A 26,769-nucleotide genomic window follows, 5' to 3' on the forward strand; every position below is an offset into this window, starting at 1 on the left:
AAATGGGCAAAAGTGAGAGGTGAACTGAACAGCTGATAGCTCGATGTGTATCACTTGTCATCACAGGCACAAAAGGGTTATGAGCCAGAAGTGACAAAACAATGTTTAAATCTGAAACCGGATGTGACCTCCAAACAGGGGGAAAGATATTGAAGCCGGCCCTAGGCATGTGCAAACTGTGCACCTGCACAGGGCCGCCAAACCCCAGGGGCCGCCACGACGAGGGTCGGATCGGAAGCCGAAGGATCACTGGTGGCCCCCTGGCAGGATTTGGCGGCCTCCGGGCAATGGCACCGTGAGCGCGTAACGTTGTTGTTTTCACTCAGTTGCGAGAATAAAGAACAATTATTAACGTTACCATGCATCATCCCAGACATGTGAGTGAATTGTTCACTTGGGACTGGAGAAAACATATTTGTAGCATTTGCTTGCCACACATACCTTTTAAAAAGTGGATTTCTTCTTTTTTTAATATGATATGTGATTACATGCCCATCTGTTCGCAATAGGGGGTCATTAGGTCGTCCTGCCTGACCGTTGATAGGCCACATTGTGACATGCTCTCGGTGCCTCGCACCAGTTGAAAATCCACCAGAGACATGCGGCGCTCTGGGTTCTGATGTCAGTGGGTAACACCTCGGGCCGGGTCAGTGAAGCAAATACCGGCTTAGGAGATAATTACCTGCTGCCGCCCCAGCCCCCCTCCTTCCGAGCAGCCTCATCTGCCTGGAAGTTTCCTCCACTGTGACACAGAAGTTCACAGGAGCACTGCAGTGATAAATAGTGCAAGGCGTCGCTGTCACAGGTGCACTGCATGGATACCCAGGACAACATCAGAAATACAAAGTGCAAGGCACCACCATCACAGGTGTACTACAGAGATACACAGAATCACAGCAGTGATACACAGAGCAAGGCAGCATGATCATAGGTGCACTGCAGAGGTACACAGGAGCATTGCAATGATACACAGAGCAAGGCAGCTCTAGAATAGGTACAATGCAGAGATACACAGTGCAAGGCAGGTGCTGCCTGAGATACATAGGAGCACTGTAGTGATTCACAGTGCAAGGTAGCTCTGTGACAGGTACACTGCAAAGTTACACAGGAGCACAGCAGGAATACACCGGGCAAAGCCTGGCTGTCACAGGTGCTCTGCAGGGATACACAAGAGCACCGCAGGGATAGTGCAATGTCCTGCTGTCATAGGTGCACGGTAAAGATACACAGGAGCACTGCAGGGATACAAAGTGTGATGCAAAGCTGCTACAGGTGCACTGCAAAGATACACAGGAATACTGCAATGATACACAATGGAACACATCACTGTCACATGTGTATTGCAGGGGGGCCCGCTGCCACAGGTGCACTGCAGTGATACACAGGAGCACTGCAGGGATATAAAGTGCAGTGCAGTGCTGGCACTCTGCAGATATACACAGTAGCACAGAAGGAATATACAGTACAAGGCAGCCCTGTCACAGGTACACTGCAGAGATACACAGGAGTACAACAGGAACACACAGTGCGAGGCACTGCTGTGACTGGTGCACTGCAGGGAAACACAGGTGCACTGCAGTGAAAGTGCTAAGCACTGCTGTCACAGGTGCACTGCAGACATACACAGGAGCAGAGCAGGGATACAAAGTGGGATGCAGCGCTGTCACAGGTTTACAGAGTCCTGCCTCTCCCTTGATGTCCCAGCTGCAGGAGCTGGCTACATGGGCACCCGGGGATGGGATCGAGTCGACCTGCTTGCTGAGCGCGGAAACCCTGAGCACCTGGGGCCGTATTCCTGCTTTGTGCATTCCTGGGGCCCGTTGGTGACTGTCACAGAAGGGGCCGTAGACACTCCTCGTGCTGCCCTTCCTGTACTACGGATAGCGCCGGCGGCGCGCATGCAGCACCCCGAGTCCTTAACAAATAATCAGGCTGGCACGCAGAAATCTTCACATCATACGATTCCTCCTGCAATTACTCATGGAAATGTACACAAATCGTATATATTCCTTTTTTTTTTTGGGATCAACCAAAGAACCACCACAGGTATTTTATACAAACACAATGGTGATCTCGCACTAGGCTTGGCATTAAAAGGAACAGTAAAATGCCACAAGAGCACTGACAAAATTTCTCCTAATTCCCTCGCCATAGAGAAAAAGGCCCCCAATAGACCTACATATAAAAATAATGTACATTTCACTCATACAAACATCTGGTGAAAACCTCTTCACATTGAATACATAAAACGGAGGGAAACCGTGTGTTCCCAAGGTGATGAAGCAATGTTACTATTTTGCAGGCATGCTTTAACAGTAGCAATCTCAGTACAGCTCTCCAAGTAGATGTTGCAGCTCAATAACATCACTGCTAAAACAAGGGAAAACGGAGGCATGGAGTAATGTTCTGATATCAGGATGTCCATGAAGACTGTTTGCTGAAAGAGTGGTAGAATCACATCTGCTTTTTTTAAAAACCACAATTCATAGGTTATGTCCTCGTATCAGTTTCACTCCATTGGCTCTGCTTCTTCACCTCCCTCCTCTTCGTATATTCCGATGAGTATGTCTCATCCTAAGCAGGAAGATGACAGATACTCGAAAATTCCTTTGCACCATGTGGGTGGGGTTGAACTTGGCACTGAAGCCCACAATCTTAGGAAATCACATAGGCACTGAATTTTGTTAGAGGAAATAGGAATTGAGATGAAATGGAAGCTCAGGAGAAAGGGGGTGGGACAATAAGCATTGGTGTCTTCAAAATCTAGAACAGACAAAAATAACAAAACAAAAATGTAGAGTTTCTAATTATGTGATAACTATGTGACATATTCTGTAACGTGATTTATGGAAACTGTATACATTACGTAGTGCCCGATTTAGATCGTGGGGGACAGGTTATTCCATCAAAACGCTGACAGAAATCCCGGCTGCCGAAATATAAATACCATTGTATCCTTTGGGATTTACATTTCGGTGAATGGGATTTATATTTGGAGGACGGGATATCCGTCACCATTGTGACGAGTAACCATCTAAATCGGGCCCTTAGTCTGATGGTGAATCAGAGTATCTCATACTGGCTTAATTCAAGCTGGGAGGTAGCCCTCAGTTGACCTGTAAATGTATTACCCTCAGAAACAAGATTCTAGGTTCAGTGGTAAAACTGCACTTCCAATGTATTTCCTCAAGGCATTGAACCTCCAAATCAAGGTAAAATGTGGAGGCATAAAATAGCTCGAAAATGAGGATTTGTTGCAGGAATGAGGGGGGGGGGAACAGTTTCATGAAATTATTTCACGTTTCTCAGGGAAATGTTTGAATGGTATGCAGTTCCTGTACCCCAGTGTCTCTGAGACGAGACTGCTCACAAAATATTTATAATGTAATCGCCTGTCTTTCCAGTTGAGCTGCCTAGTTATGTGAGTGTTAACATATGAAACCCACAGCACTGGAAAATTCTGCACTCTTGTGACCATGAGAAGTGGACAGATACCAGGCACATTTTGAACAGTAATTTTGATTGGTTCCTTACTTTGAGAGAACCGTGGAAATTGTATCTTTCATTGGATTTCATGATTTAATGGGCCGGGGGTATTCTGGTATTAAATAGTTAGACTTGCTTCTGTCCACCTTTACAGACAGACGCCCCCCGTTTCTAGCTCTTGAGAACCCATGCCCCTGTTTGCCCTGCTCATAGAGATAGTTCATTGTGCAAGCACATTTCGTCTTGTCCTTATTGGAACCTTTATTTCATTCTATGTGAGATATTATATTTGCAGACACGTGTTGCTTATAAATTGCCCGACCTTGACCGCAACTCGTTTAGCAATAGCAACTCTTCCGGGGCCCCCACCTACGCTCCCTGCACAGGGCCACCATGAGCCTAGAGCCGGCCCTGATGAAGCCACCAATGATGCCTATTTTAACCAGGTGGGAGAGCAACCTCAAATGTAATCCAGAGACCAGTCTAACAGAATAACCATTCATGACAGGACCCAGTGATAGAACAAGAGCGGCTTAATCTTTTAATTCATCCTAATAAAATACATTCTGAACACCTGAAGATACGAGATCCTTAGAACTAAGGTGGGCTGGTTCAGCAATTGGAGGCAGGAGTAGAGACCTTAGTAATCCTGGTGAGATAGTATATGCCTCACTCCCACCCCAAGAAGCAGAATATGGGGTTCCCTTGAATGTTCTTGAAGACTTGAGACCCAACATCAATGGATCCAGATTTGCGCACCCCTGATCCTGGCCGAACTTGCAAATATGTTTTGGAAACAGAGGACTAGTGGGAAAGTACACAGAAATTGCTTTAAGTCAGATGAAATGCTGCCCCTAGGGGTCAAAGTCCCTGATTCCCCTAAAAGGCACCCAGGGTGCATGCATTAAGCATTGGCAAAGGAGAGTTATACGGCAGAACAACCCTAAATCAGAAAGAGTAGAGCTACCGCTGGCATAGCGAGACCTTACTGGAAGCAGGCAAAAGGGTCCTTTTCAGCCTGTTTGGGTACAAAGGAAATGCAAAGTTGTAGTGCAGCGGGACCCTCATCCGCAGGGCCGGACTGAGAACCATAACCGGCCCTGGCAAAGTGCTCGGCCGGCCCCCCCATCCTCCCCAGGGGGGGTACGGGAGGGGGGGGGAGTTGGGGGTGCGACCGCGCTCGTTGCCAGGGCCGGTATTCGGCCGATTTTGTTACAGGGCCGTTTTTGCTGCAAAAACGGCCCCCAGGGTCCCAATACCGGCCCCCAGCCTTGAGGCGCACCGGGGGATTGCCCGGTGCCCACAACGGCCATTCTGGGCCTGCTGGGCCAGCCCCGGCTGATAGTAGGTGTAACTGCAGGGCGGTGACGTGGGGAGGGGGAGGCTAGTAATGTATGGATTACGGACTTTAACAGGTAAGTAAACATATAAATAAATAAAACGAATTTCGTTGCACGCACTGCATCGCATTTGGTGATGCCGTGCACACAACGAAATTCGTTTTATTTATTTATATGTTTACTTACCTGTTAAAGTCCGTAATCCATACATTACTACCCCCCACCCTGCCTCTCCCCCTCCCCACGTCACCGCCCTGCAGTTACACCTTCTACCGGCCGTGGCTGTCCGTGGCCCCATATGTCACTGAACAAATGAGCATCAATCTCCATCTGGATGATGCAGAGGTTAATGGTGCTTCAAACAAGGTTTTCATTGGTTACCTGTTTGAGCCGGTCCAATTCTTTGCCTTTTTATTCCATCAAGGAGACTGAATGTACTTTACTGCCAAGCACAACAGAGGAATGGATTGCCTGTAGCAGCAAAAGATCACAATGGTCTTTGTTGGTGGAAATCAGAGGCCCTTTTCTGCAGGTTATTGTTTGTATAAATACATGAGATGAGTTTGGTGATCTCAGCTCAGCGCCCGGTGAGAGTGCAATGCCTGCTTGTGTATTAGTAGCACCTCTCTCACCTAAGTGCCCCCGCACCCCCCCTAGATGATAGGATAGAGTGTACTACGTGTGATTGGGAGCTCTGAATGTCACCCAGTCCTCGCCGTCTGGTTCCCATCTCAAATGCTCAAAGAATCTTGCAGTACCCCAAATAACCTTCAAAACGTAACATGCCGTCAACACGAGAAGGTGGATCTGCGAGTCTTGTGAGTCGTGAAGACGCAGAGGACCCACTGTTGTACAGAAAGCATGAACCAGCCAGTCTGAGGTTATGAACATCACAGGCTCTTGGGTAACCATGGATTCCCCGCTGTCTGAAGGGCGTCACTCTAAGTCCTCCATCACAGGAGAGATGGGAGTGAGTGGGGGTTGGTTGACTCTGCCCTTGCGTGGACATCTGAAGATGCTGTTGGGTTCTGAGTGAGTTGTGCATGTGGTGACACCTCATGGACACAAGTAGCCGCCACTTCCAGGCATTTGATGCACGCCTCCCAAGAAGGGGTAATTGCTGCGGACAACACACTGGGAAGGCATAGGTGTGCACAGAACTACCCTAGTGAAGAAGAGGTCCTGGGGAGGAATCAGTGAAAACCACATCAAAAAGTAGGCACAATACCCAACAGAGAGGCTGATAGGCACTTCCTGAGAAAGTGACTCTCAACCCAACCAATCACCCAGCTATGTTTAGAAGCCAGCATCCGGGTGAGCCGTAATGCTGCTATTGCAGCTGTTGCCTTTGGTGAAGAGGTGGAGACTGAGCTACTGTCATTGCACTGAGAGTGTGCTCCACCAGCCACAGACCTCATGTGTAGCCACTCTCCCTTCGAATGGCAAATACACTGTGTGGAAGAGTCTCCTTCTTAATGTTTAGCTCACGAAGGATAGATTGTAAAGGTGCAATGTGGGACGTAGGCCCCATCCACTTTTCTACCCCAGTGAGGCCGTTGTAGAAACTCCAAGGAAGGAGGACCCTTTCTATCTGTCCCTGACTCAGAAATAGGAAAGAGTGGAAAACACAGTCTGGCCACTCGTCCGCCTACACAATCCCATTCTAAGACTGGAGGCAATAGGACACTCTCCCTCAATAATAATAACAACAACAATTTGTTTTATTAATGTGTTTCATACCACAATTCTGCTGTTTATAGGTTTGATTTAAGGGTATGCAATTTAGCCACATAGGAATGTTAGGGGAGTTGCTTGGGCTTCCTGGGGCAGATAACTGGATATTTCAGCAGCAAGTGAATATCTCACTGAGTCATCCTGCTGACTGTCTTTCACTTTAATCTTTGATTAACTGGGAATGGTTGATCATTGTCTTACTAGTTCACAGGTTGGTACAGCCACAGAGGTCACTGGCATATTTATCTTTTTGTTTTTCTATGGCTCGTGGAGGTTATGTCCTGTCCACTCCTTTGGTTAACAAAACTTCAAAGTCCATAAAGGGCTCTAGTACAGTTTGCCTCAGTGGAAAGGTTCAAATTTGACAGGGTTTTACGTTAAGACTTTGTAAAAATTAACTCACGCACATAACGAATAAGACATTTTGTTTAGAATCATGTGGGCCAGTGAACAATTCATTTGATCTAGTGGTGGGAATTTGTAAGGCAACCACTGGTCCTTCACGCTTGGTGGCTCTATCTGCTAGAAGCACATTTGAATTCGCCGGTCAGAAGGGAAGACAATCTTTCAGTGGAATTTCTTCTCAAAGGAATCCAAATATTTTTTATTTCGGGCCATCTGTAAAATTGGAGAGGATGCTGGGTTCTGGTCTTGGCCAAATGCTGTCAAAAATCATGCAGGACTGTGGTGGCTGATGCAACGAATCCCATGTCTGTCCAAGAGGGTCTTATATTTGGAGGCTAACTCTCTGTTTATGTCGGATGAGGTTTAACGAGTCTCAGTAACCACCTTAAGAACCTCTCGTTCCTACTCCAAGGCATGTTGTACCATTCTGAGAAATGTACACAGAGTGTACACTTGTATTCCTAGAACTAGACACGCACCACAAGTGGGTGTAAACATAGCACCCATCTATGCATTATCTCTACGATCCCTTTCCATCTCTCTCTTTCTCTTCCACTCATTGCTTTCTCTATTAACTCCCTTCTCCTATGATTATCATCTTCACCTATCCCTCTTAATTCCTGTTCTTGATTTCTGTTTTCCCCTCCTTTTCATCCTCTGCTACTTACTCACAATACTTTTTCCGGGCCTTTTAGGGCGCAGTCTACCGACGGCACAGCTTTCTGGATTGCTAAAGACATCTTGGTGATATTTAGAAAGTAGATCTAGGAATGCATTCTTTCCGAGCGCTCCCCTTCTGTACACAGGCCTGTAAATCTTGTTCTTAGCTTATCTCACTTGCTGTGAAATCGAAAGGCGCTTGTTTACTCTTCTTTCTGTGACTTCAAAGTGAGAGAGTTTATGTGACAATCTTGCTGGGAACTGGGGGTAGGAAAGTGCTTTTTTCTAGCACTCAACAACATTTAAATGAACGGTGTAAATATTTCAGAATATATCAGAATTAGTAACACAAATGAAGCACATTTTATGTTAATTCTGAAGTGTGTTAGAAACAAATACTTTAATATGATCAAAAAAATAATTACACTAGATGATGCAATTGACATACATTTGTGTCTGTGCACTGTATAATTGTATTAGTAAAACTGTATCTCTGTGTAAATGTAATGGTCATTTCTACTACACTCTCCACTGCTTTATTCTACGTCATTACACTCTATGCCACTCTGCGCATCTGCTCTCTACCATGCACCATGCCACTCTACTCCACTTCACCCTACTCTGAAACAATCTACTTTGCACCACTGCACCCTACGCCACTGTACTCCACTTTGTGTCCACTCCAATCTATGCCACGGCACTGAATGCCACTCCACTCTTAACCACTGCACTCTATGCCAATGCACTCTACACATCTGCACTCTATGTCACTGCACTCTACACCACTGCACTCTATTGTGCATCACTGTGATCAATGGCACTGCTTTCTGCGCCACTCTACACCACTGCACTCTGACACTCTGCAACACTGCACTCTCCACCAATGAACTGTGTGTCACTCTCCTGTGCGCATCTACACTCTACGCTACCCCACTCTATGTCACTGCACTCTACGGCACTGTACTGTACTGCGCCTCACAATGCTACTCTACTCTGCATCACCCTACACCACTTTACACCACTACACTCTATGCCACTCAACTCTACTCCACTTCACTCTATGTTACTCGACTTTACTCTGCACCACTGACCTCTGCATCACTCAACTCTATGCCACTGCCCTCTGCACCCCTCTACTGCACTCTAGGCACTGCATTATTTGCCATTACACTCCATCTGGGCCACTCTAATCTGTGCCACTCTACTTTACTTTGCACCACTCTAAAATAAGCCACTGCATTCTATGATGCTGCATTGCACGTCGCTGAATTAGATACCACTGCACTCAGGGTCACTGTACTCCATGGCATACTATACTATACTATGCAACACTCTATGCCAATGCACTCTACACCAGTCCGCTCTTCTCTATTCCACTCCAGTATATGCACTCTATGCAACTCCACACTATGCCGCTCCAATACACGGCACTCTCTGCCACGCCACTCTACAACACTCTACTCTACCCTTCGTCACTTCACTCTATGATACTCCATGCCACTCTTGTCTATGCCACTCACGTTTAGCTATGCTGAACAGCAGCCACACTGGTGTACAGCATGGCTAAATCAGAAAGGCAAAGCCGAGAGCTCCTGCATTGGCGAGACCAATTGGCTTTGCCAATGCTTGTTGTTTCTATTACCATTCTCTTTGACTCTCCACTACAATCCACTTCCTCTCTTTGTGCACTGTTTTCCTCCAGCTCCTGCTTTCTCCTGCCCCGCCAATACCAAGAGACTTGGAGTGGGGGCGCTGGGTCCAATTCCCAGCGCTGCCACCGACGCTTGGTTACCAGTGCCTCTCCCTGCCAGCTTCCGGATAATTGGCTGATGCCTTCACGGCGCGTGCTCCCCAGGGCGCAGGCCCTGTTGCTGTGTTACTGCCTGTGTTCATCACCCAGCAGTGTGTAATGCTGCCGCCCCCCTCTTAACTCAGCTGCTGGCCCTCGCCAACCTTATTCTTCACTTTGAAAGGAGGTGACATCACTTTCCTTTCAGATTTGTTTCTGTTTTCTTTTCCCTTTTAACGCCTTGTTTGTGGTCCGTGCTTCGGGTATTTTTGTGGAGGGAAATCACAACATTCGAACTCTAAACCTTAATTAGTTATTAGATTTTTCTGGATTTCTAATTACTTAAAAGCCTTATTTTGAGAGTAAATGACGTAATCACCAGGAAAAAAAAACCTCATTACTAGATTTTTTTAATTTTCGTTACCTAATGTGTTTTCTGGGTTCGTTCCTGATAATGTGCCTTCTAGGTTGTTGTTTCGTGGTGATTTGTTTTTGTTATTGTCTCGCAGTGATGGGGTCTCTTAGTTATTGGTTTATGGCAATGGGCTTCATTGGTTGCTTTTTATGAAGATGGGATATCCTGGTAAATGTTTCTTGATGATGTTTTTATGGTTATTGTTGTATGGCCATGGGATTTCTTGGTTGATTCATGGCAGTAGGTTTTTTTGGGTATCGTTTCAAGGTGATGTGTTTTCTGGGTTGTTTTTGACAAGGTATTTTCTTGGTTATTGTTTTATGGTGACGGACTTTCTTGGTTGTTTCGTGGCAATGGGTTTCTTGGTTATACATTTGATACTTTCACATGAAGCCTCAGATTTAAGATTATTTTCTTTCAAAGTATAAGGCTGGCAGCCAGTGGGATATGAGGAATCCAAATCTTGGCACAGGATCAGAAGGGAAGGACTCAGAGATATCAAAGATGAAAGAAACTGGATGATTTGCAGATTAAGTATACTTCGTGGGGCCCCAAATCTAAGCACAGTGAGGTCTATGGAAGCCCTCGACTTGCTGGCTGATATTTTCTGGAGGGGTTTCTTGCCTTTTTGGGGCTTAAAGATGACCAAAAAGAACTAAACTGAAGCATATGATTTTGGGCTTTAAAACTGACTTTAGATGTCTACTTGTGGTACATGTTCCAGGGGATTGTCATCTGCACCGCATCAGCAGATTTGTTGTAGTTTTGAATCGCTGGGGGTAATAGAGGTTCTGTTGCCTAGTACAGAAAATATCAAGACAATGTGATTTATTCTCAAATTATAAATCTAAAGTTCAAAGGATAAAAAAACACAAGGAATAAAGACTCCCTCTTTCCTTTTGGGTCCTCCTTACAGACAACTCCAGCTGTCTGTCACAGGTAGCATTGTATACAATAGTCTGAATTCTAAATCCAAATCTAAACCTAAATCTGGTATTTGTAAAGCTCAAACTACTTACCTCTAAGGGTCTCAAGGCGCTGGGAGTCGTTGGAGAGATTAAGTGAGCTATTGCCCAGAGTCTCATGATGCTAGACTGAGCTGCCGCCAGCGCCGGGGATCGAACCGTGAGCCCTGCGCTCTGGAGTACGTCCACAGTGTCAACTCTTAATCATGGTTCGCTAGTTTTTTGTCAAGGTCAGCTCCCTTGTTTTTATTGATGGCTTTACCCCTGTTTGTTCATTTCCTGGAGCTTAGCTCTTTTAGCCTGCTTTTATTGGATAGGATGTAGCCTTCCACTGTTGGATCATGGAACTACTTTTTTGTGTTTTTTCTTGTTATTACTTGTTTAGCGCTCAATGGGAGTGGATGTCTTTGCCATTTACCGCCATCTCTCCACTCCTGCTCTTCCCCCTGGTTGCTCCTCGGCTGCATCTCATGTGCCGAATGACGGTCTTGGTGATGTCCTTAGTGATCCAGGGTGGTAGTCGCTATTGGCTTCGCTTTGATAAAACTTTTAAACTTTGCTGACATTAGCAAAACCAATGGAGTTGTCCAGATATGTTAAAGTTATAGAAATATTGCTTCTATACTTGCCGCCACATTGAGTGATAGAACATATGTTCCACCGTAGAGTAAAAACATGTGATAATGCAACACATCACACATTGCGGCAGCCAGCTTGAAAGTATGGGAAGCAATGTTTTCATTACTTATGATACTTTTAACACAGCCGCTCCTGCACTTGCAAAACCGGTCACCTCCCTCACTGAACATTGGAAAACAAAATGTATTGTTTTTGTCAATGCTTGTTCTTCTTTTTATGGAGGACTCACCTCGAAAACCTGTTTATGTTGCCTTCCAATTTCCCCTCAATGGCGTTACTCTATAGGCCGCCTTTCTCCACTCTCCAGTTTACTACTTTGGCATTTGAAGAGGTGTTACAGTTCTGCCTCCTGCCTTGTACACATTTTACAATGAAAACGCTATTGTTTTGTGTGTGAAATGTATATTAATTATGATATAAAAATAGAGAATATGTTTTTTCAATGTAACAGTTTTGGATCTTTTGGATTTCAGTATTTTTTTCAGTCCTAGCACTAAGGGAGCAGATGTCCCCTTCATCTGCTGCAGAACGTCAAATCGCAATCCAAGCTTGTAATTTTTTATTCTTCCCTCATGCTTTCCGCTCACCTCTTCATTTTGCTCTTTCCTCTGCTTTTTTCTGCCCTCTTGTTCCTTTTGATGACTGAAACATGCAGATTTTTAGAGTTTGGCAGGCGGGATGCTCCATTACAAACGTGGTAATTGTTCTGCTTGCATTATAGCCTATGGCACTTGTAATATGGGGGAACAGGATATTCTCCACATTTTGATGGAGTAGGCAATCTGTCGAACTGTAAATAAGGCTCTACATTACTGGTTAATAAAATAAGAATCCTGAAAAAGGAATAATGTAGCTATCTACCAGCAGCAGCAGAAAGAGAACCCTCAAATTGGGCGCAACCGCTCAAGCAAATGAGACAGACTAATGGCTATGGAGAGATTTCAGCATAAAATAAAACGGGTATTTCATCATAGAAGTCGTATTTTATCATGGAAAGAGGTGAAATATGCACCTGTGTCCCTCAAAACGGTTGTGATATGAAATGTTAAGTGTATTCAACCACTGGGGAAGAGCTGTACGGTTATGATGTGGAAGTGAAGCCGAGCCCCGGGTTCCTCAGAGGAGCTGGGCCTGGTGGTGCACCCTAATGTCCCATACTGTCCCCTTACATCCCATCGTCCTACCTTATGGTGGAACAGCACTGCCTCTCCCTGGACCCTTCTGCCTTTACTCAAATCCTTCCTTTTAGCAGCTTAGGAGTCATGATGCATGGATGTGCCGGCGAGAGTCATCTGCCCATGACATGACAAATGACCCCAGTATCTCTTCCTGATGCTGAGCATGCTCCCTCTCTCGCTCCTCACAAACCCTCGTCGGAGAAGGGCTGTGCTGGTTTGACATTCCTCTCAGACTTAGAAATGAAATGAGATGGAATAGTTTTATAAAGTGCGCAATACCCGAAGGTGTCTTCGCGCTAGACGGAACAAAAGACCAAAACAAAAAGCTAGAAAAGACAGGTTAGTCTTTTGGGTAAATAGCCAGGTCTTCAGCTGATTCCTAAATATCTGCAGTGTAGCCTGCGAACCTACAGCAAGCTGTAAAGTGCTCCAGAGTGTCCCTCCACAGTAAGAGAACAATCTTCACCCCCATTTCACTTTGTATATTCTCGGGACCTTGACCTTTCGAGGCGAACTCGACCTAAGGTTCATACTGGGCGTATACTAGGAGAACTGGGAGGGTCAATTCTTCTCTCTGCAAGCTAAGCAGAGGGCCACTGGATACTACATCAATAGTTCACTTTTCTACTTAGCTGTCATGAGGACTTGCAGTCACACCTCCTGAAGGATCCTCCTGCTTACAGAAAGACCACTGTAGGCGCAAGCCTGGCAGCTCTTGTTTTCTTTCCAGTCGCATTCCCTGTAGGAAAGTAGGGATGTGGCTGTGGATCCCATTCCAGGGCATGCCCTCTTCTTCTTGCCACTTGCCAGTGATCTTCTTTCATGCCAGTAGGGTGTGTAGCTCCTAGAGGCTTGTCAGATACATGTTGCTTCAGCAACATGCAGAAGGACAGATTCAGATGTCACGATAGCTGATCATTTTGAGTTTCGAAGTCCAAGCTTGGTTAATATGTACAACTCCTTCTCACCGCTTCAGAAACTCAAACAACTTCAATATTACAATGGCCATTGATCCAGTGGGTCACTTCACCTGAATGAAAATGATGTCTCGAGGCAAAGAGTCAAGAGGGTAACACGACGGAATCCTAGTTGGTGCAATATTAGTCAGAAAAGAGCCTCAGATATATGACGGGTTTAGTATTAACAGAGCGTCCGGCGCGGCACTCACACTCAGGAGTAGATCCAGAAGTGGACCAGCCTCTCTGGCTTTTCATGAAAGCCTTGGTGGGTGAAAATCTAAATGTAAATGCCAGTATTTGTAAAGCGCACAGCTACCTCCGGAGAGGTGTCACGGCACTATGGGCCACGGGAAGATTAAGCAAGCTATTGCCCAGAGTCACATGGTGCTGAGCTAACCTGCCGCCAGAGCCGGGGATCGAACCATGAACCCTGGTCCGGAGTCAGGCACCCTGGCCACTGTGCCACACCTCTGAAAGAGACCCTATTCCTAAGCCTTCGTACCATGCAAAGATGCAAATGAGCAGCAGTATCCAAAGGCAACCAGAACTGTAACCTTTGAAGGTGACACATCAAGTCAGTACTGCGGTGCCTCCTCTGGCTGCCATTGAGATGCAAGGTTGCATTTAAGTTGTCACCCTAATTCTCAGAACAAGGGGCTTTTATATGGTCCCTAGCTTCATCTTTGTACATGAAGGTTACCATCCACTGCTGGGTACCAGGTAAGAAGCCGGGTCGCCAGTCCAGAGAATTTGAGGTTCATAAAAGCTGTAGCTTATTAAGATGAATTTGTAACTAAAATGTGGTTGATCGAAAGGTGCAGTGTAATTCGTGGGAGCTTTTCGCAGTGCCTACTGCCCGTAACATCTTCCAGTGTGGGTTGTGGGCAACAAAGAATCCAAATATTGGTTCAGCAGCTAAGATGCCTATAGGAAGGCCGGAGCTGAGCTGCCAGGGTAGAAGCAAGAATTAAATATGGCCTCCAAGTGCTTCATCAGACAGAGAGGGCTGGAAGGGACGAGTCAGGTAGAACCTTTCTGTTCTTGTTACTAAAACCTTATACTTCCAGTCGCATTGATATCTTTAACAACATCAGCTACATTTGAAAAATCTACCAAATCAGGTTCTACACTTTCAAAAGCTACCACCACAAAACGACAGAATCTGTCTAGGGGTGAATTGTTGCCTAACTGCTTAAATCAGTTGTAGAAATATTGTCAGAAATAGTTATTTTGTTATATATATATTGTTTACAAAAATGTAGTGCTGTTGGGTGTCGATTTTCTATTAATACATGCACTGGGCAACATTTTTGTAAAGGATATTTAGGACAAATTGTTTTGTCATATGATATTTACTTCGTGAAATGATGCTTTAATACCCTCAAACAGTGTAGTCAGCTCGCAGAACAAGCATTGGAAAAGCCAATAGGTCTGGCTTTTGAGAACTGTTGGCTTTGTCAATGGCTTTAGCTATGCTGTACAGCTTCCCAATGCTGTGCATCATGGCCACTTTTTTCTTTATATTTGCTGATCCAATTCTAGTTCATTAAGAGTAAAAACCATGAGAAATATTTTCCTTTTTTTTTGGGAAGTGGATGGGGTGGAAAGAACACAGGTGAAGGTAGGTGGAGAAACAGCACAGGAGGGGAGCATGGAAGCTACCGAGGGGGCTGGTGGGAGATGAAGCAGCACAGTTGTTTGGAGGCAACACCAAGAGGGCTAGAGGCGATGAGTCCAAGAGTGAGGTTGAGGGTAAGCAACACTGATGATGGAGAATCGAGCAAACAGGCAAGGGGGACAGCAATGTAGAGGGAGGGAAAGAATAGCAAAGGGGCAAGAGAGTGCACTTTTGGAACTGAGAGGGGGTAGAGGTACATGGACAAGAAAAGCAACGTGGTTGGGGTGCACACAAGGGCAAGCGCATCAAGGAGGGTAGTTGGGGAGAAGCACCCAGGCGAAAGAGCAGCATGGAGAGGGAAAGAGAAGATCACTTGGGAGACAGCTAGAATACAGATGGACTCTTGTAGATTGTTTAAAGAAAAAGTATCACCTGAAATGAGAGCAATGTAAGCATACAGTAATATGTCCATGCTTCAAGGGAGGGAAAAACACAAGTAGAAAAGCCCACTCATACTAATGAATAAAAAAACAAGCAGATGACAATGACAATGAAGCATGCCAATGGTATCATAGGCCATTGTCTCAGAAATAGCAAATGCTCTGTCTACTAGGCAAGACCTAAAAAGGAAAAGCATTCACTTCCACAGCTGCCTTCTTAAATGCATTACGTTTTATTTTAACAAAATGCCATTCCAATATGGCCACTTCAGATGTGTAGGAATTCCCTGCAGCTATCTAGGATAGCAACAACCATTGTTCCTTGTACAATGGGCAATAAAACATATGTATATGGATTTAAGTATGTGTGGTGTAGTAGTTCATCAGTTGAAGACTGTGCTGGATGCAGAAAGTGAAAACAGCCTGTTGAAACTCTAAAACCTTTCCATCAGCGTAAATTCTCCTTTAAGTAAAATTCTGCTTTAGTAGCCCATACAAGTCTTAGCCTACCTTTGATTTAATGCTCAGTTTGGGGCTCAACTAATTGAGGATACGATCCTTGTTTGTGAATCCTGATCTGTCACAAGATATTAGTAAATAAACATATTTGTCTGAACTCTTTCTCTTTGCCTTCATTCATTTTGGCTTTAGTGCTGGGATCGGCATCGGTTTCTACGGCAACAGTGAGACAAATGATGGCGTCTACCAGGTCACCTACTCTCTCACACACGCTAACCACACGCTGACCTCCATCGACTTACTGGTGAGTAAAAAGATGGAACCTGCATCACCGCTTCTCAGAAGAAAGTTTTGTAAAACACAATGGGTTCTGAAGTGTGCCATGTTCTTTATATCTGTTGCATAAAACGTATTTTTCTTTATCCCTCTATCTTTTTTTATTTTTTGTCACTTTCCTTTCCTTTTTCTTAATGCAGTTATATTCCCTCAGGTTATTTTTTTCTTTATGGTTTTAGTATTGCCATTTTGCTTCTTAGTATTTTTTCATTTTATTATTTTACTCATGATCTTTCCCTCCACTTCTACATTCTCTTTTTTTCTGATTTTATTTTTGTCTTCCTCTTTTCTCTCCCACTTCGTGCATTTCTATTTCATTCTTGTACTTAATTGCTTTCAACATTTTATATTTCCTTCACCATCGATTTCGTTTACTCTTATTGATTGTTTTCTTTTCTGCACTGTTCCTTTCTTACTTTCATAGTTTTCTATTATCGTTTTGTGGCTTTCAACGCGAAGTTGTAGTTTCACCCATACATAAAATATCACTTGTGGGTTGCTCACTACTCAACAGAGAAACTTGTTCTCACAAAAATCTGAACAAATCCAATTCAAATTCTATTTCTAGATCTGGAGTAATGAAGGGTGTGAGAAAAGAAAATAAGCCTAACAATAATAAATGACAGTTATAGAGTTTCCTAGTGCCTAATCAGAATTAGTTTTTTTTTGTTAATTTGGTAGCATCTTGTATAAGCGCTCTAAAGACCTATTAAATACCCACCCTGTCTCTTGTTTTGAAATGTAACAAATATTGTACATTATTTTAATTTGTATGGTTATCATATTGAATATTGTATTGTGCGTGTATTTTTATAATGTGATGGACATGACATTCATAACTTTACTAGTGATATGTCTTTTTTCACACCACCTATTTTTATGTTCAGTTTCTTTGTTCCTAAATTCTTTGGCTGCTTTTACTATATTTATGTATGCATTATATTTACATTGTGAAACCGTTGTTAGAGAGCAGTGGAATACGTTACTTCAATGGGTGGGGAAGGTTGGGAAACGACTCAAGCTTGTGTACATCAAGTGTGTAGTGCCCTAGAATCTGTTAGCATTCTAGTGCTAACTCTGTATTTACACCTAACACCCACCCACCACTGATGTCACTGGTCATGTGACACAGTACCAATAAAAGAGGCCGAGCGCATGTGCTCTGGGCCAGTTGCACCGAGTAAGCAGTGTGTCCTGCGTCCCAGTTATTTCCAGTATGAGGGCCTAGGGCCCGCCCTTTACAATGGCGACGAGGGTTTAGCTGTTTCCACGCGTGCCAGCTAAACGAACATCGAGGAAAAGGGGAAGAGAATGCTGCTCGCCTGAGAGCACCCCCTGCGAAGAATCGAGCCGGCCGCCGAGAGGCCCGTGGGGCGTGTGTCGAGCCCCGAGCCTAGAGAAGAAGGAGGAGGTGACCGGGAGCTCACCCCGCACCTCTCCGGCCTGCCATGGTCCGCCCTGCCGCGGCGGTGCCCTGAAAGGACAAGCGGAGCCATCGCGGTGCCCACCCGCGGAAGAACAGGCCCGTCGGCCGAAGGTGAGCCCAGACTGTAAAGCACCAAAAGCGGAGCCCACCCGCGATGATCATAACAGCGATAATGGCAGCCGCCTGCTAGCGCCGCCCAGGACTATACAAAGTGGAGCTCACCCGCTAAAAACACTAACTGTGCCCTAAAAGTGCGAGCGGCGCTGACTACTGGCCCCCGCAATCAAGACAAGGCTCGTAGAGCCCACCCGCGGCCTGCCTGCTGTGACGCGGCGTCGGCCGCAAATGCCCCCGATGACAAAGCAAGGCTCGCGGAGCCCACCCGCGGCCTGCATGCAACCATCTCCGCCCCGCCGCGCAGCGTCTGACTAAAGCTGCCGCGGCGGCGGGGAAAGGAGCCCGCAGCGAAAGGAGCCCACAGCGTGAGGAGAGCTGCCGGGCCATTAATTGAAGTAAGCGGAGCCCACCCGCAAAGCGCCAACACCTCTCCACACCGCGCAGCGTGTGATCTGTAAGGCTGCAGCAGCGGAGTGGGGAAGCGAGTAGCCCAGCACCCGGCCGCAGCCGGTAAAAGCAGCTCCAGCCTGCAGCGCTAGGAAGAGAAACAGAAACGGCTGGTGTCCCAGTCGGAATTGGGACAAACAGAGAACAAGCGAGCATGCTGTCCCTCTGTGGCAGTCAACCAAAGCATGCCGCCCCCGCACACACACCCCCCCCAGACTGTGAAGGGAACGTGTGAAGTGCCGCGTATGCGGCCGCAACGCAGAAGTGAGCGGAACTCTGCTGGGAGCATGATACAGCGAGGGTCCCAAACACAAAGGACTATCATAATAAAATAACAATAAAGACCTACCAAAAGGGTCGACGTAAAACGGTGCGAGCAGTGGCCGTCAGCGAAGGTGCTCTTTTCACGAGGGCAGTGAGCACGAACACTGCAGCATATTGAGAGCCACTGAAACCCTGCACCGGACATAAGACACACAACGTAGGGAGAGACTGCTGGTGCCTGCCCACGAGATCCCCCGCCATCTAATGGCCAAAATACGGAATTGCACCCACAACTAAGAGAAGGAAAGAAATGCCACATCATCAATAAAACAAGAGGTTACAAAGAGCAGCAACCAGCCTGCGGCCACGACAAAGGAAGACTTTAACTGGTCACAAGGACCAAGGGCAAGAACACTGCCACACCAGAACGCCGCCAAGACTGCATGACCCCCACACAAGCGTTGCCTAGAGACTGATAGAGAACCACCTGCTGGCAGGTGGCTACTCTCAAGCAGACAGGAACTAAAGAGCACGCAAGAGACAGTCCGCGAAACTAGATACAAGACCTACACTTAAGGCACTGGGAGGAAACGGCGCAGGAACGCGCCGGAAGCACAAGTACGCGACAGAACTTAAGAATCGCGCCTGAAGCCCCAGAAGCACGCCAGGAGTGCAGTGACTCCTCACAGGATATCCAAGAGAACGCGCGACAAGTGCGCCCACGCGAAGAAGTTCACAGGAATCGCAACCAGCACCAAACAGAAGAAGCAAGATCAGAAGAACGTCAACGGAGTGGTGACGCAACCCTCCTGAAGCAAACACCCAATAAGCATCTACACCATGCCAGAAGAGAAGACAGCGATGCCTAGTGGCCACAGGCCATCGCTGCAGCAGAATGGCGAAAGTAGGAACACCCCCACACGAACCAACAATAGTTCTGGAACCCAGCACCAGGAAGTGCGAAAGCGCATGACGCAAATGCGCAGCAGTGCGGACAGCACTAGCCCAAAGCAGCAAGTCACAAGAGAAGACATGAAGAGCGCACCCAGATGCGCACCAAAGCAACTCAACTGCGATGAAAAGAAAATGGTTGCGCTGACAACCCGCAGCATTGAAGATTCAACACAGAAGCAACCTGACCACTCAGCCTGGTTACAAAGCACGAAGTCGACCAGCCAGATGGTCGCACCAAGAAGCCTACCTGCCGGACATCGGCAGAAGGGACCAGCACGAGGTCCAAGAAGCTCAGCACCACATATCCTACCTGCCAGACCTCGGCAGAAGGGACCAGCACGACGTCCAAGAAGTTCAGACACGGCGCGGTCCGAAGACCCAGACCCACGAACTTCAACCACACAAACTAACGAAAGCAACAGGAAGAAGATGTGAAGGTCGCGACGCTAACCCTGGGAAGTGAGTAACAAGAAGATAGTGTCCTAGGACTAGGACAAGACCAGGAAGACACGTGCAGAGTGCGCGCGCTGCATAGGGAAGCCTGGCCAGAGAAGATGAAAGGAGAAAGAACAGGGTACGTCGCGAAAAGAGGAGAAGAGAAAAAGAAAGATCGGTGCGGCACGCCGCCACCGAAGAAAGGAAGAAAAGAGAAGTCAGAGTGACACCCAGTCACTTCAAGAAGAAAGGAGAAAGAACAGAGTGGCCACTGCCACTAAGAAGAAAAGAAGGAAGAAGTAATCAGAGTGGCACAACTGTCAGGTTAAGAAGAAGGAAGAAAGAACAGAGTGGCCACCGCCACTAAGAAAAGAAGAAAGGTGACAGGCACTGGAACACCGGAGTGCAATGGAGAACAAGCCTGGTAAGAGCACCGGCAGAGCAGACCAAAGACAACCACCTACGAGTCATCCATCCACATGGCGAACGCAGAAGAGAGCAAGATAGACTGTTGGCGACATCTACCTCTGGGGTTGAGCGGAAGATCGAATGGCGAGAGTGCTCACACATCCAGCTGATGAACTGACCACTCCACACCGACCCGTGGCAACCCAAGAAGCAGAGGCCTCAAGGAACTCTGGTGGCAGCAAGTCCCACACGGGAGACAGATCTACAGAAGCACGTCTGCAGGACCCAAGAGGATGAAAGCCTCGAGAGCAATGAAGAGAGTCGACAACTCAACCTTCAGGTGGAACTAGGACACGACGGTGAGGCTCGTGGAGCGCCCTGCTCACGGCCCGAAGGCTATGATAGAGCAACACGACCGAAAACACCAGTCCAGTGGAAACCTGGCAAAGAGGTCCTCCCGGACATCTTGTGGCAGAAGAAAACTGGCGAGAGGGGCATCCTAGTGAGAGGGATGTTTGCACCTACTCTATTCACCTGCCAAGAGTCAACACTAAAGCCTGCCCGGAAACATCACAAAGCCAGAAGAGAGAACAAAACCAGAAGACTGTTGACACCCATGTCATCCATCTATCTCTCATCACCTACAGAGCGAAGCAAAGGAAGAGCTGAGAACACTGGACAGACAGCACCGACAAAGAGTGAACCCGCCGAACAACTGCGAACCGTGCCACCGAGAACTATTAGTCCTGAACGCAAGAACTATACTGCCTGCGGCTTGCAAGCAGCCAAAGAGACTCATTTTGAAAGCGCAAGTCCAATGTTATTTTCTGTGTTTTCCTTCCCCCACAGGTTTTGGACTTTTTCTGTTTGGTTTAATTTTTAACCAATTTGGGAAGGGATGTAGTGCCCTAGAATCTTTTAGCATTCTAGTGCTAACTCTGTATTTACACCTAACACCCACCCACCACTGATGTCACTGGTCATGTGACACAGTACCAATAAAAGAGGCCGAGCGCACGTGCTCTGGGCCAGTTGCACCGAGTAAGCAGTGTGTCCTGCGTCCCAGTTATTTCCAGTATGAGGGCCTAGGGCCCGCCCTTTACAAAGTGAGGTGTTTACACGTTCGCATTACATAATTACAATACAGTCACATATATAAAATATATGTCTTTTGAGAGTTAAAGTTGCTGTTAAATGCCAAAGCTGGGCATCGAGCCCAGATCTCTTGGTTGCACAGCTAGACAATGATTCACTAGACTGCATTTCCTCTCTAGTTTCTTCTTTAATATTCCACCCAGCTCTCTTTCGTGGACATTGGACTCAGCCATTTACTGTCGGCTTTGTACATAAATGTTCTATTGTTATGTATTGATGCATGACTTTGCAATTGATCTTTGTTACTTCTCATATTAGTGGCACCCGACCACTTGCCTTGTCTAAATCTTCTATCAGGTGGTCTGTCTTTTGTAGGGTTTACACTTTACAGTTTTACCCAAATGATGTGCTAGCACCAAATTTAACAAGCAAGCTTTGGAGTCTTCTCTTTACATCATTCCTCAAAGTGGCAGAGAGAACCAAGTGACTCAGTAAATCATATAGTGACCCTCCTGTTTTTGACAACCTGCAACCCAGAATGAACTTAGGAAACGACAGAGCAAGATATATTTGTGCATTCCTCACTGCACTCAGTCAGGGACAAGTCCAACCAATGGAAAGATTGAACTGTGCTTCCATTTAACTAGTACCCAAAAGACAGGTCCTTCGTCAGATATGTCTAAAACATTTTATTTATTATTTAAAGTGTCAAGCCTCTAATAAGAATTTTTCTCTGTATATTTGCTTTTTTTGTATGTTTTTTGTGTGCAACAGCAAACGTTTGCAGATTCGTTCCCTGGGAGTTTATCTTGTGCTTGTCCCTTCTGAGCAAAATGGTGTTGTGCTGGAGAACACAAACCTTCTCTGGCATTATGTAGCTGACAGAACTATTTTTAAGAGTTAACTAAGGACATATTCAATATAAATTGTTGTGAAGTGAATGTATCAAAGTGAAACATCTTTGTTTTTCCACAGATCATCTGAAGTTTAGAAATTAAAAAAAAACTTTCTCACCTCTAAGACCGGTATGCCCAGACTTGGGTCCCTTGCTCACTTTGCCACTGGATTCAAGCTAGACTGGCTGATGAGGGCTGTTGCCCCGAAACCGGTCCCAGGATGCTTGTTTCTGGTTCAGGGAAGACCGGGCTTGGCAGTTCGGGCTGGACTGTTTCCATGAGGCACAGGGTCAAGACTGATTTGCATATTGCTGGGTCTGATGAGGTGGCGAAGTGAGCTAAAGAACGATGATTGATCATACCAGATCTGTGACTGGGGTTGAGTGTCTGAAAAGTTTCAGCGCTCCGTACATCATCTCCTTGCGTTTACTTTGTTCGCTCTAAGTTGGCAGGGTATGCCCAGATGTGGGTCCCTTGCTCACTTTGCCACTGGATTCAAGCTAGCCTGGCTGATGTGGGGTGTTACCCCGAAACCGATCCCAGGATGCTTGTCTCCGGTTCAGGGAAGACCTGGCTTGGCGGTTCGGGCTGGACTGTTCCCATGAGGCACAGGGTCAAGACTGATTTGCATATTGCTGGGTCTGAACTGAGGTGGCGAAGTGAGCTAAAGAACGATGATGGATACAACCCAGATCTGTGACTGTGGGTGAGTGTTTGAAAAGTTTCAGCGCTCCGTCCATCATCTCATTGTGTTTACTTTGAGAACGTTTGCATTTTCTTGCCTTCACACTTTGGTGCCTCCAGCCTTTCTCTGGTCAAATGACTGGGTATAGTTGGCAGTTGGGCTCTGTGTATTCCCCTAGACAGCCACACACAATAGGAGTTTGGGGGTGAAAGAATGGTCCATCATTGGAGGGTGGGAGGGAGGAGCTGGACACAGTCTCACTGATAACTGAATAGGTTGTGGGCGCCTGCTTTGCTGTGCTGACCTGCTGCCTACTCCCCTCTCACCTGTGTGAAAAGGAGTGGAACTGCATCTGTTGAACCCAGAACACAGAGTGACTCCAAGGGCTAGTTGGCTGGCCTCCTGATCTGAAGCCTCAGGGTCATAACAAGCTTACAACCACCTTGCATCTGCACCTGACCTCTGCCATCCTTTGGTCTACCCCAGTCCTTGACCCTTGGAAGTGGGCTTAGATGGGTGAACAGCCTTTACAACAAAACTTTTACAACGCACTACCATTACGACACAACTTTTACAACACAAACCATTACAACGCATAGCGCTGGGGGGGGCGCTCTAGGATAGGGAATAGGTTTAATGTACGATCCAACACCTTCCCTACTATCCACGGGGACTGGAGTTGGAATAGTAAATTAAACTATTCACTATCCAGCGCCCAAAATCATTATGCGTTGTAATGGTATGTGTTGTAAAACTTGCGATGTAAAGGTAGGCGTTGTAAAAGTATGCGTTGTAACGTCATACATCCGCTTAGATGCTTTGCCAGCCTCTGTGGATCCAGTGGAACTGATGCATCATCTCTGCTATGCAACCCCATGCAGAACCAATGCACATCCTCTACTGCGTGAATAGTACTCATGGCAAAGACTCGCATCGTGCCACACCCTGCCTCTCCTTCGGAACCACCATTGTGCAAGGCATCCTTAGTGCAGGCCCTCGCATCTCTCGTCGACAGCAAAAGAGCCTCGCAGCTCTCTGGAACCGACGTATTTCCCTGAGTGCGCACTGCATCACGACACCAGGCATTGGATTGCAAGCCCCGCCGCCAGGACTCTCGACATTGATACAACAGGACCTCACACCGCAGCCTCACAGCATCTCGGAACCAATGCATTTCCTTGGCTGTGAGACTCGTCTTCGACACTGAACCACGAAACACTCCACAAACCTGGATTTAGGGTACTTTGTTCAGCGGGCCTAACTAGGTCCCTGTAGCTGACCCACACTCAATCGCGGTCGGCCTGGCCTTGTGACTTTGTACCGGTCCAGCTTGACCAGATAGCACAGTTTCCGTTTTTTTTTGTTGCAAAAACGGTTTTTATTGGCAATCAGGTGGAAAGATACATTACAGGATAAAGCAAGTCAGGCATCAGGTAACGATGCGATAAAGCGGCACAGTTCCAACAAGACACCTTTTATAATGAACAGTCCCCAACTAATCCCCCCCTCTCCCACATTCCCCCCCCCCCGTAGCCAGTGTGTCGTGCTCTTCCCCTCCAGTCGATGATGTGTTATCAGCACTCGTCCTGAATAAGGCCCACAGTGGAGGGTAAGAGGCTCCCGCCCCCCAGATCAGTCAGCAGTAAGTGTAAGTAGTGTGTGCACCTTGGGGAGTGTGGAGAATCCCATGTTCGGTGCCCTCACCTCGGGGTCCCCCCCTCATCCTCGCTCTGGTCGCCATCCGGCAATTGGAGCGCTACCACCAGGGCCTCCCACGCCCTGGCCACCTCCAGCGCATTGTCATTGTCAAGACTCCTAGCCTGTCGCAGCCGCAATGTACTCTCCGCTTTCGCCCAGCGCTCTAGTGTGGTCTTCCAGCGCAGGTAGCTGGGGCCTTGAATTGACTTCCAATGCATGGAGATCTCCCGCTTAGCCAGTATTAAACCCAGGTCGCAAAATTTGCTGGTAACTCGGTTGCGAGGGGTGTGAGGGAACCACAACAAAAGGCATGCGCCCATGTCAAGATCGATCTGCCGGTCCGTGACAGCATTCAGGCAAGACATTACCGCCTCCCAATAATCCGCTAGCTTGGTGCAAGTCCAGAACATGTGGGCGAAGTCCGCATCCGCGGTTCCGCATCTGGGGCAAAGCGAGGAAGCCCCCTCGAAATACTGCGAGAGCTTCGTCGGTGTGAGGTACGCTCGGTGTAGAGCGAAAAACTGGACCATTTGAAACCTAGCGTTCCTTGTGCCCTTCCATGCTCTGCGCAGTAACTGTGGCCACACCGTGTCAGGAATAGGACGCCCGATGTCCCCTTCCCATTTGGCTCGTAGCCCGTCTAAGGGTCGCAAGGCCGTAGATGTCAGCCGTCGGTAAAGGCACGTGACGGCCTTATAAGTGCCAGCGGCCGTCACCACGTACTGGCAGCACTCCGAGGTCGGGGGTTCAGTGAGCCCACTCCCCCAGTATCGACGAATACCTGCCACCAATGCAGCATGCAGCAGGTATCCACCCCTCGGCAGTCCGTAGGAGTCGCGCAGCTCCTGAAACGGGAGCAGCGAGCCGTCCCTGTAGAGGTCGCCGACCACATGCAGGCCAAGTTCCTCCCAGACTGCTAGGGCGGACCAGTCGCCACCATGAGGGAGAGCAGTGCACATCCCGAGCGGGATGTCTGGGGCGTAAGGGCGAACAGCACCGGAGCGCTTGTGCGCCCGAAGCCAGCAGCTGCGGATCGTCCGCTCCTCCAACGTAAGCACAGTTTCCGTTTTACGCCTTTTGGTGCTATTTTACCTAAAACCTTTAAAATTCAATATCTCTGTTTTTACTGATTGGATGTTTGTTATTTTGGTCTTGTTTTATTTATTAATAACTACTCTACTTTTCCAACTCCTTGGTTGGCTCCTTTTTGTGGTGTGTTTTTTCACTGTGTTACTGTTTGAAGTGTTGCACAAATAGTTTACACATTGCTTCTAAGTTAAGCCTAACTGCTCTGTGCCAAGCTACCAGGGCATTGAGAACAGGTAAACTTGGGGTTTGATTGTGCCTTACCCTGACAAGGATTGTATTTGCCACTTGGCCAGGGCTCACAACCCAGTTAAACAACAACCCAATTTTTGCAGTTAGGTATTTGCATAGGTCTTAGGCATTCAAATATAATGTGGATGCATTTTGTCGAGTGTCATAGACTCCCCTTCTTTCATTATATAAATGAAAATGTATATCCTGTTCTCCTCCAGGCAACGCATGACTATGTCGTTGGATATCTTCCACTGGGGCTTCCGTTTCCTGTTAATTAGATTGTGATTGTTCTATTGGACAAAATGAATGCAACTATTACAACGAAAAATCAGATGCCCACCAAATTATTCCTGTGACGTAAAATGCTGAAAAAGAGCACCAGAGGTGGGGGCATATTGCCTCCTTGATGCTTGAAAACTGGAAATAAAGATATCAGCATGTCAAGAAATAAAATTGCCTGATTTTGTTAACAAATAAAAGTATGCTCCCCATATGTACTGGATTACAGACAGGTACTGCTGCTACCTAGCGTGTGTGCAAAGATTTATGTCTCCAACGATGAAGTATGTTTGTATCAAAACAGTACCCCACATGTATACAT

At 46.8% G+C, this 26,769-nt stretch overlaps 1 protein-coding gene across 3 annotated transcripts in view; it reads left to right on the plus strand.

The window, feature by feature from the left end:
• Nucleotides 1–26,769, plus strand: part of TTYH1 (tweety family member 1) — a 271,334-nt gene that overhangs the window by 158,801 nt on the left and 85,764 nt on the right. For all 3 annotated transcript variants that reach the window (XM_078655064.1, XM_078655065.1, XM_078655063.1), the window contains exon 3: nucleotides 16,280–16,391. In XM_078655064.1, coding sequence (XP_078511190.1) covers nucleotides 16,280–16,391 — 112 coding nt within the window. The remainder of the gene's footprint in view (nucleotides 1–16,279; nucleotides 16,392–26,769) is intronic.

Source organism: Lissotriton helveticus, chromosome 7, assembly GCF_964261635.1.
Source record: "Lissotriton helveticus chromosome 7, aLisHel1.1, whole genome shotgun sequence".
In the NCBI taxonomy this organism is placed as follows: Eukaryota; Metazoa; Chordata; class Amphibia; order Caudata; family Salamandridae; genus Lissotriton; species Lissotriton helveticus.